The 10870-nt window shown below is 37.4% G+C and overlaps 1 protein-coding gene across 1 annotated transcript; it reads left to right on the top strand.

Annotated features, from left to right (window-relative positions):
* Nucleotides 1–2032: 2032 nt before the first annotated feature.
* Nucleotides 2033–4264, top strand: LOC126799079 (WRKY transcription factor 71-like). Its single transcript, XM_050526195.1, has 3 exons — nt 2033–2749; nt 3209–3349; nt 3715–4264. The coding sequence occupies exons 1-3, from the start codon at nt 2229–2231 to the stop codon at nt 4151–4153; spliced, it is 1101 nt and encodes a 366-aa protein (XP_050382152.1). The 5' UTR covers nt 2033–2228; the 3' UTR covers nt 4154–4264.
* The last annotated feature ends 6606 nt before the right edge of the window (nt 4265–10870 follow it).

Consider the following 10870-nt stretch of genomic DNA (forward strand, 5'->3'; position numbering starts at 1 on the left):
GTTTTAACATTGAGTCTTGTTAAAACGTTTTTTGGTCTTCGGACGTGGTTGGCAGTAGTAGGAACCGAGCCTTGGCGGGGTGTCTGTTACGATTCAGTTAGAGCTCTAGTCTATCTGCCGGTGTACTGCATGAGGGGTAACAAATGGGTTTCCTAGGTCTCATGAGTACCTATATTTTTGTGTGATATTGGGTAACAGATGGGTTGCCCATTATCTGTCGGCGTACTACATGAGGGATAACATATGAGTACCTGGGTCTCATGAGTACCCGTATTTTAAATGTAATTTGGGCAAACAGATGGGTTGCCCAATGTTTTATGAGTACTTATATTTTCAGATGTTATTGGACAACCAGATGGGCCGTCCAGTATTTTACGAGTACATTTACCTTTAAATGTCATCAATACATTTACCTTTGCTTCGATTTCGAGTTTTATCACTCGAAATTTCGGAGTTGTGACAGGCTTCACCAAAATTTCTGTTCCCATGAAATTAACCTCTCCATATATCAAGGTTTTCCATTGTTTTCTCTGTGTGTACCTAACCAAGATCAGAACAACTGGTACGTGGTTAAATATGTAGAGAAACCAACTTAGTTAAATAAGAATGCATGTTAAAAAATATACTAATTCGGATCAAAACTTTAATTTACACATCACGGTACGTATACCATTCCACAATCAATCGAAAGACTAGAAAGTAGTAACGCTTGAATTAAAATTCTAGAATAGAGCACTCCTAAGTTATATGAATATATACTAATATTCAGATTAAACTGAAAATAATGGTTTAAATTTTCCAAAGATTGGACCATCACTTCGATCAAGATCCTTCTAAAGTTTTAAATTTGTACTGCCAGAATTCTGTTTTGGCACAAATTTGAAGTTTTGGCTTTGCTTTTCTTGTCAATTCGATATACACAGACAAAACACATTAAAAGAAACAAAATGTGAAAATAATGAAAGGGGTAGAGGGTTGGGTTGCCTCCCAACAAGCTCTGCTCTTTAATGTCTTGCAGCTAGACAGTTTTCACTTGTCAAGAATAATGAGAGGGTTTAGGTCTTGGTTCCTTCAAATGCTCAACCCATTGTGGCTAGTTTGATGTTTCGCAATGGTTGGAGAAGTTCAACGACAGTTATTTTTCCTAACTCCAGCGAGAGGCTGTTGAAACAACACATTTTTGCTCTACAATTGCAGAGGAGTAACTACCCCTTCTTTCGCGGAAAGGGGGACTTGTTACTGATCCCACGTCATTGAAGTGGAGCAGCTTGCCCTTGGGTATGATCCACTCAATGGCTTAAAGTTATTATATATTTTAGTCGGTGGTACTCTTTTCTTGGTTCGGAGTTTTGTCCATAGGGTTTTATCCAAACAAGGTTTTAACGAGGCCACCATATTTTAGGCTTGAGAAAGAGTGAAAGACATCCTCCCACTTCTTCCATTTTATTGTTATAAGTTTGTATTTGGTGAAAGTTTCAGGCAGCACACTCACGCTTTTATTTCTTGACTTTCTTATCAGATTGTGGATTGTCTTTCTTGACATTCCCATACTTATAGCTTTCTAATATATTCAATTGTTGTATGCATCTTATATATCAATGAAACGTTCTTATTCTAAAAAAAAGGTACTTCTATAATTAATGGTTATAAATTAATAGCTGTGTTTGAGTTAAATTCATCTACAATCATGTCTAAGAGATATATACACTATGTACACTTAGTTTCATAGATCTAAACGCTCACTAGTATATACTGAATAATAGTACGTACTATCTTTAGAAAAATCACTGTTCATTACGTCGACTTGGCCTTGTCGATCGCTACCAAATTTTCAGAGATCTAAAATTGCATCCAGTTACTAATATGAAGGAAAGTGATATCCAAAAATGCAAACTATGCGTTTCTTTAAGAAAACATGCATATATTAGGTTGAGGATGAGCTTGGGTTAATTTGGAGTTTTGGGGCGTATTTGCCCACATTAATGAGTTTCGAAACACAAGTAGCAAAAGGGAAGTGTGCTAGACAGCCAAATTAAGCTAGCTACCGACGTCCCATCCTATAGATCAGTCTCTCTCTCTCTCTCTCTCTCTCTCTCTCGGAAAGCTAAAGATCTAACCTAAAGCTCATTTTCTCTCAAAGAACAGAGAATCTTAGTCCCATCTCTCACAAAGTCCTCTTTCTCCTCCTTTCTTCTTTCTCTTCTTCCGGCCTCTGTATATCATCTTCCATGTCAAATGAAAAGAAAATCCCTTACCTGCAGTATGACCCTTTTGATTACAATCCCCACGAAATCGACAGGTCAAGCTTTCCAGTCTTCAATTATGGCTCTAGTTCCATATACAATATTCCTCAAACACCAGTAGCAGAACCCCAAACTCAAAACCTACATGGTTTTGAATCCGATCCTTCGTATCTAATGAGCTTCGCCGACTGCTTAAATGGGTCAATGGACTACACCACCCTCTCAAAAGCCTTTGATATTTCATGTTCATCATCTGAAGTCATTTCTTCACCGCTGTTAGATCAGGGGGATCATTTGATCAACAAGGCTGCAGCGGCTGGTGTAGGATATCAAAACCCGTCCACACCGAACTCATCCATATCAACTTCATCTAATGAAGCTGGTACGGCTCGCCATGAGCATGAAAATGATCAAGATTCAGATAAAATCAGCAAGAAAGATAAGCAACCGCAGGTAGTACAGTCTGAAGAAGCTCCAGGAGATCATGAAGACAAGTCAAAGCAAGTGTAAGTTTTCTTTTGGTTCTTCGCTTCTTTCTTGCTAGATTCATGGTAAAGGTGAAATATTGAGCTAAATTTAAGGAACCTCTCCATTCCCCTCTTGGTATATGGAATAATCAATAGGGATAGCTTGAATAAAGTTTTGTCTTGATCTAGTAAGGTATACTTCAAAGTTCAAAGTCTTACATATATTATAACGTCTGAGAAATTGAACTTTTTAATTAATGAATTTTGCCCTTATGTTTTCAACGGGCAGATCATATCAGTCATATGTATGACTTAATTGGGTTACCTCGCATGAGTCACAGAGATCTGGGCTCCCTTCCTCTTATTTGCTATGTAGAAGAACCCTAACGTATATAGCTAGTCATTTTAATTTGGAATGGAAATGTAGGGCATAATGTCTTTACTTTTCTTAATTTTTGATCCAGTTGCTTATTGACTGAAGAGCTCGTTATGTAACAGGAACAAGGCAAAAAAGAAAGAGAAAAAGCAGAGAGAACCGCGGTTTGCCTTCTTGACCAAGAGTGAAATTGATCACCTTGAAGATGGTTACAGATGGAGAAAGTACGGACAGAAGGCAGTCAAGAATAGCCCCTATCCTAGGTTAATTTTTCATTGGTTTAATTTGCTTTCGTTAACTACATCCTTAAATACAGCGATATAACTAGTCTCAAATTTGTCAATAACCACTATCTGATTACTGTGTTGAAGTCAATTATCAATCAATTTTCATGTTACCATGCATGGCCTTCAAATAATTCCCAACTATTTAAGTAGCTTTCCTATACATGTTTACGAACACTAACTATAGCTTTTGTTTGTTCTTCATTGCATATAAATACGTGTTCTTTATTTCTATCTCAATCTGTGATACTGATACAATGACAGAAACTAATTAAGTTACAGTAAATTCTTGAATAGGGTTTAATGTAATTATTGGTGATCTCATTGAGCTTTTAAATTCTCAGAAGTTATTACAGATGCACTACTCAGAAATGCAATGTAAAGAAACGTGTGGAGAGATCGTTGCAGGATCCGGCGATTGTGATCACAACATATGAGGGGCAGCACAACCATCAATGTCCAGCGACACTTCGAGGCAGTATCAATGCTGTTGGAATGTTGACACCTTCCTTTTTGGCATCAGCTGCATCGGGAGGCTTCGGGAATAGTAACAACGGATCCTCAACATTTCCACACGAATTGATAGCCCAGCTGCTTACTCCAGTCAATAACAACCAATTTCAACTGCAAGCTCATCATCATGATCCAGCAAGTTCCATGTTATACTCAAATCTCATGAGTACTCTTCATCAAAATCAACAGCAGCACCAGCTACATGTTCCTCATGACTATACTTGGTTGCAGGACTTAGCTCCCTCATTTAGTCAGAAGAAAGACCCATGAAGGAGGAGCAATTTAAATACATATATAGCAGCACTGAAATGACTGAATGTATTAAGTATGTATTCGGGCCATCAGTACTCTAGCTCTTAGTTTGCGCTGTAATTAATACTACTCGATCCTCTACTAGCTAGCTAGTAAGAATGTAATTAAAATAGATATGATAAATGGTTATTCCTTCATAACAAATACATATCAAAACAATGTAATTAATCAAATCATCTTGCATAACATAAATCTATATATTAAAATACTAACTAGTCTTGAAATATATTTAAAAAAAATAAGAACAATGTTTGTACTAGCTTCAAGCTTCAAAATTGTCATCATCATCAATTAGAATATCACAATTTAAATCATCATTCAAATGTCACCATCACCATCATCATCACCTCAAACGACACATCCAACAACATCATCTCCAACACCAACATAGATTTGGTAGAATGGATTGGTAGAGGTGGTCTTTCTAAAGTCTCAATCTGAAAACCTAAAAGACCTATAAAAAATAGTTTTTTAAATAAAAAATTGTCTATTCAAAAAAAAATTCTTGAACTAAAAAAAAACAGAAATTCTTTTTGAGGCATTCGCCTTTCGCGTCTTAAAACGCCTTTTGTGCCTTGGTGTGCACCTTTCGCGCCTCGGTGCCTAGACAACTAAGGCTAAGGCCTTTTAGCGTACGCCTTGCGCCTTGCGCCTTTTACGCCTTGAGGCGAGCCTCAGGCGCGTTTTTTAAAACATTGGTACTACTACAACTGGTTTGAAAGACACTCTTCTAAGCTTCATTCTCACAATGAGCGATCGAAGGCAGTTCTTTGGAGCAAATTTTCATATACGGCAACCCTAGAGCAACTGGACATGTGCTAAGTACATGAAGCTATCATTTTAGGAGCCTTATTTTGGATGTGTTTATCTGTTTTTGGTATACATTAATAGTGGACAGCTTTTATTTTTGATTAACGGGTGGATATTTTGAATAAATATTTTTTTCTTGTTTTCTAATAGACTTTTTGGGTTTGACAAGGAATGAGCTTTGCATGGATACTGGCCTTGCCGCCTTGGGCCTGTAATAATAATAAATCCAAAGATCTAATAAGTTTTTTTGAACTTGAGGAAATTTATTAAAAACCGGGAAACTAAACACACTGCATAGATACATCAAGAGAAAGCAAAATATGAAGAGAGGAAGATGGAAACTGACACCAGTCAGCTGGACACTTCCTCTGTCGAGCTAAAAAAGCAAGATGATTGGCCACCTTATTAGCAAGTCGGCTGGTCCAAACCCATCTAAAAGAGCACAAAACCAACTGTTAAGCTCTGAATGTGATCCACCAGAGGCACCACAGACCAGTCTGGAGATTGAGTGGAGGATGTGAGAGTCCTAACCAGTTGTAGAGAGTCTATTTCGAAAATAAAGTGAGAAGAGGGAAGAGAAAGAACCAATTGAACCCCAAGGCGAGCGGCCAGAGCCTCTGCAACCAAATGAGATGGAGCCAAAACCTGGGAACACATCCCAGAAAGAACAGAGCCCGTAGACGATCGAGCAATCGCAGCAATGCATGCTCCATCAGGTGTCCAAGAGGCATCCATATTGATTATTAGAAAGCAGATCTATCATATCTTTGTCATTTAGATTTGTAGTGGAAAATGAATTAAAATTGATTATGTGCTGATATGGATTCGATTTGTATAGGATACAGATTTGATTGTAATAGGATTGTATAGTTATTTTCTTCATTTCTTGTCTCTTGGGTATATCGAGCAAATGTGTTGTACAAGTAATAGAGTCTGTATATACTTGCTATCTATCAATAAAATGAATCAATTCAGCCAAACATCTTCTTTTTTATGGTATTAGAGCAGGAGTAATATCCTGACTCTATTATCTTCTTCTTACTGTTTTTTATCTCTCGTGCAGCCGCTCCTATCATTTGTTTTACCTTTCGTGCAGCCCTCTCACCTTGATTGGTGATCCATAAATGTTATATTGTTTTTCAGCAAATATTTAATCAATTCAGAAGGCCACAATGACCAAGGTCTTTTCAAAAGGTCTTCAGGCACCTTCACCAAGAATCAGCTTGGTTTATCCCCAATATCATCACAGAAATGGATCATTGACAGCGGTGCTACTGACCATATAGTTTCGTTATCATATAAGTTGTCTTGCAATAAAAATGGTTCAATGATTTCTTTCTTGTTGCCGAATGGAGTAAAGACGCCAATATCTTCAACATGATCAATACCCTTGAGTTCTCATTTCATTCTTCATGATGTGCTATGTATTTCGAAGTTTAAAGTTGATTTAATGTCTATTAGTCGACTCACAAGGGGATTGAATTGTTCGGTAACCTTCTTTCCTTATTGGTGTATTTTACATGATCTAGTTTCGAGGGAGGTGATTGGTTTGGGAAAACAACGCAATAGTCTTTACTATTTAATGACACTGACGACAAATAAAAATAAGTTAAAACCAAATCACTCACCACCTATCCAATCTGCTTGTCATCTTACCGTGTCCTCTGCTAGTTTGTGGCATCATCGTTTAGGCCATGTTGGATCTCGACCCCTAGAGTATATAGCCAAACACTCTTTGAATACATCTCTCAATTCTGATAATCATGTATGTGATGTTTGCCCATTAGCAAAACAACATTGTCTTCCCTTTGGTTCCGGTTCAATCTCGTCCGTTAGTCTTTTTGATCTTACTCATGGTGATATTTGGGGTCCTTACAAAGATCGTGCTATTTTTGGTGCTCATTATTTCCTTACTCTTGTAGATGATTATTCTCGATTCACTTGGGTTTTCTTGATGCAACATAAGGATGAAACCCAATCTTTGGTGAAGCAATTCTTTTCATTTGCATCCACTCAATTCTCGTCCAAAATAAAAAGTTTCATAGTGATAATGGTTCTAAATTTCTTTCTCTTCGAACTTATTTCAAAGATTGTAATAACCCGATTTCTCGGGTTCAATTTGTATGAATTCTTAGAAATTAATAAACTTACAAAATTTAATACATCACATTTTTTGCTTCACGACGATGTTAAATAAAAAACAGAACCGTCTTCGGAAATCTAAATTGGAAAAACGTTACGTTTCCGCGACGCCGGAATCAACTTTTACTCTGTCACTCCTTTCTGAAAAATTCCTTCACGAAAGTTGTAGAGCTCGTCGATACATTCGTGAACATATCACGCATTCTAATCGGGCGTCATATGTGAAAGTTATTACCGACGAAAGTTAGTTTCCGATTTTAGAAAAAGTTATAAAAAGGAATTTTTAGAAGATTGGGTTTCTCTCTCTCACCCCGCATCCCTCTTCTCTCTCTCCTAGTGATTCCGAACAATAAATTTTGTAAAAAGTAATTTTGTACAGTAAATGTAAAAAGTAAATTTTGTTCAGTAATTGTAAAAGTAAATTTCTGAAATAGTAAATCGGTGAATGGTATTTATTGGAACAATAATATGTAAACAGTACATACATGAACAGTAATACGTGAACAATATTTACGCGAACAGTAATTACGTAAAAATCGTAAATTGCTTAACAGTAAACAGTAGTACTGATTCAGCATTCGAGGTTTTACGTAATGTTTCTAATTGCTTTTTATATAACTAGGTGATCGACAAAACAAGTGAAGAATTTGCTTTCGGTATTGTGGAAATTACGCTCAGGAAAATAAGGTAAGTAAATCTCACTATGACAAGTTTACCCTTTGTAGTGATTCATTATTTACGCTTTGTTTAAAAGACCGAACTATGATACGTATATAGTATAGTGGGTTGTGTATGTGTATAAATGGTAAATACGATATCTATATATGAGTTGCTATACTATATACTGTCATATTCATATTTCCAAATGAGTTTATTTATAGCACTAATATTTATTTTATTTGAGCATGAATCGCTTGTCTTTTTGTACAATAACATGTGAGGAATTTATTGTACATGGTTTTAACTTGAGTTATGTTAAAACGTTTTTTTATCTTCGGACGTGTTGGCATGTCGGAACCTAGCCTTGGCCGCGCGACAGTTACGTTTTAGTTATAGCTCTAGTCTGTCGGCCGGTGTACTGCATTAGGGGTAACATATGAGTTACCTGCTTATGAGTACCCATATTTTTAGATATTGGATAATAGATGGGTTCCCCAATGTCTGACGGCGTACTGCATGATGGTAACATATGAGTACTTGTGTCTCATGAGTACCCGTATTATAAATGTATTTGGGTAAAGAGATGGGTTGTCCGATTTCTCATGAGCACTTATATTTCCAGATATTATTGGACAACCAGATGGGCCGTCATGTGACTCATGAGTACATTTATAATTAAATATTTTCAGTATTTTTCTCTTGTATTACTATGCACGTTATATTGTTGTTTTACTCATACGAGCTGCAAAGCTTACCGGGTTTGTGTTTATCAATTCGACTGAGATGTACTATGAACTCAGTAACGATACGCTGTGACTATAAGATGATTTCGATGTATTGAGATTGTTTTAGAGTTTTTCATGGTTTCAATTTTGAGTTTAACACTTGAAAATTCGGGGTCGTGACAAAGATAATGGGGTTCTTTTTCAACATTCTTGTGTTTATACGCCTCAACAAAATGGGGTAGTAGAGCGCAAACATCATCACATTCTCCAAATTGCTCGAGCACTCAAAATTCAAGCTAATCTTCTTACAAAGTTTTGGGGAGATTGTGTACTTCATGCCGCTCATGTGATCAATCATTTACCTACCCCACTTCTTTCTTTCCAAACCCCTTTCGAGCGTCTCTATTCCAAACCACTTCCTTATCACCACCTTCGTATTTTTGGTTGTTTGGCATACGCTACAAATGTCAAAATTACACATAAATTTGCTCCTAGGGCAGCCAAATACATTTTCATTGGGTATTTGGTTGGTCAAAAAGCCTATAAATTCTATGATCTTTCTACCCATAAAATCTTTACCAGTCGCGATGTGGTTTTTCATGAAGATATTTTTCCATATGTTTCTAGTATCGAACCAAATTCAAGTCAGCCTATCTCATCATCATCCACTCCAGGCCTAAATTCATCACAACCCAATCCAATTTTCACTCCACATACCCAATCAGCTGGTTCACCAACGCACCCGTGTGCCTCCAACACAAAGAATGGTGACTCTTTTTCCAGCGACGAAATTAGTGTACCAATGCTTCCGATCGATCACTTTCAGCCTCTACACACATGCCAACCTTTGATTCGATCCCTCAGGCATCTGAAACCTCCAATCCGACTTTCATCCACAAAACCCGTCATCGCTGATCGGGAATTTCCAATCTTACAGTCATCAAATCCTATTCCGGTTGGTTCCTCTTATCCAACTTCCATCACAATCTCTTCTTCTCCTCTTGTCACACCCATTCCAGTCGAGTCTGTCCATGTTCTTCAACCTGAAGTTATTGCTCAGCAAGAAGTTGAGCCATCTCTTCGTCGGTCTACCAGGACACATGTGCCTTTTGTTCTCCTCTGTGACTATGTGTGTTCCGAGGTCCAATCTACAGTCCCAAACTCGTCATCTTCCTTGGCGCTAGGTTCTGTGAAAGGTACTCGTTATCCTCTGAGCAATTACTTATCATATCATCCATATACTCCACTGTATCAATCCTTTGTTGCTCAGATCACACAGGTCCTTGAGCCTCGCACTTATGCTGAAGCTGCTACTCATCCTAAGTGGCAGGATGCAATGAAATCAGAATTGGAGGCATTGAAGGCCAACAACACTTGGACACTTACTACTTTACCACCTGGTAAAACACCCATTGATTGTCGGTGGGTTTATAAAATGAAGCATCGATCAGATGGCTCTATTGAAAGGTGTAAAGCTCGGTTGGTCGCTAAAGGTTTCACACAAATGGAAGGTATTGACTACCATGATACTTTTTCTCATATTGCTAAAATTGTGTCAGTTTGTTGTTTGTTGTTTTTAGCTGCTGCTCAAAATTGGTCAATTCATCAGTTAGATGTCAATAATGCCTTCTTACATGGTGATCTTCATGAGGAAATATATGTGTCCCCTCATCCTGGTCTTCAGCGACGAGGGGAGAGCTTAGTTTGTCGCCTCAACAAGTCTCTGTATGGTTTAAAGCAAGCCTTACGGCAGTGGTTTGAAAAATTTTCCATTGCTATTCAATCATTTGGTTATGTCCAGTCTAAGACAGATTATTCATTGTTCACTCGAAAAAAAGGGAAATTCATTCACTGCATTATTGATATATGTTGAAGACGTACTGATTACTGGTAATGATCCCATGGCTATTTCTGCTTTGAATAATTTTCTTAACAGTCAGTTTCGTATCAAGGATCTCGGTGACTTAAAGTTTTTTCTGGGTATAGAAGTTTCTTGTTCCAAAAATGGCATTTATATATTTCAACGAATGTATGCATTGGAGATTATCAGTGATGCAGGTTTATCAGGGGCAGCTCCTGCTGATACGCCTATGGAACATGGTCTGAAAATTGTCGGACAAGGGAGATTTACTCAAAGATGCATCATGTTATAGAAGACTGGTAGGTAAATTAATTTACCTCACCATATCAAGGCCGAAAATTACTTATTCAGTGCATGTATTGAGTAGATTTATGCATGAGTCACGAAAGTCACACATGGATGCAGCTTTGCGGGTTGTTCGCTACCTTAAAAAGGCACTAGGTCAATGTCTTTTTTTCCCTCCTAAAGTGATTTAAA

This window comes from Argentina anserina, chromosome 6 (assembly GCF_933775445.1).
Source record: "Argentina anserina chromosome 6, drPotAnse1.1, whole genome shotgun sequence".
In the NCBI taxonomy this organism is placed as follows: Eukaryota; Viridiplantae; Streptophyta; class Magnoliopsida; order Rosales; family Rosaceae; genus Argentina; species Argentina anserina.

Bases quoted from the DNA above. Each gene is read 5' to 3' on its own strand.
- LOC126799079 (XM_050526195.1), top strand. From the start codon at position 2,229: ATGTCAAATGAAAAGAAAATCCCTTACCTGCAGTATGACCCTTTTGAT. The intron at 2,750-3,208 runs GTAAGTTTTCTT...GTTATGTAACAG, and splicing joins GAAGACAAGTCAAAGCAAGT to GAACAAGGCAAAAAAGAAAG. The intron at 3,350-3,714 runs GTTAATTTTTCA...TTAAATTCTCAG, and splicing joins AAGAATAGCCCCTATCCTAG to AAGTTATTACAGATGCACTA.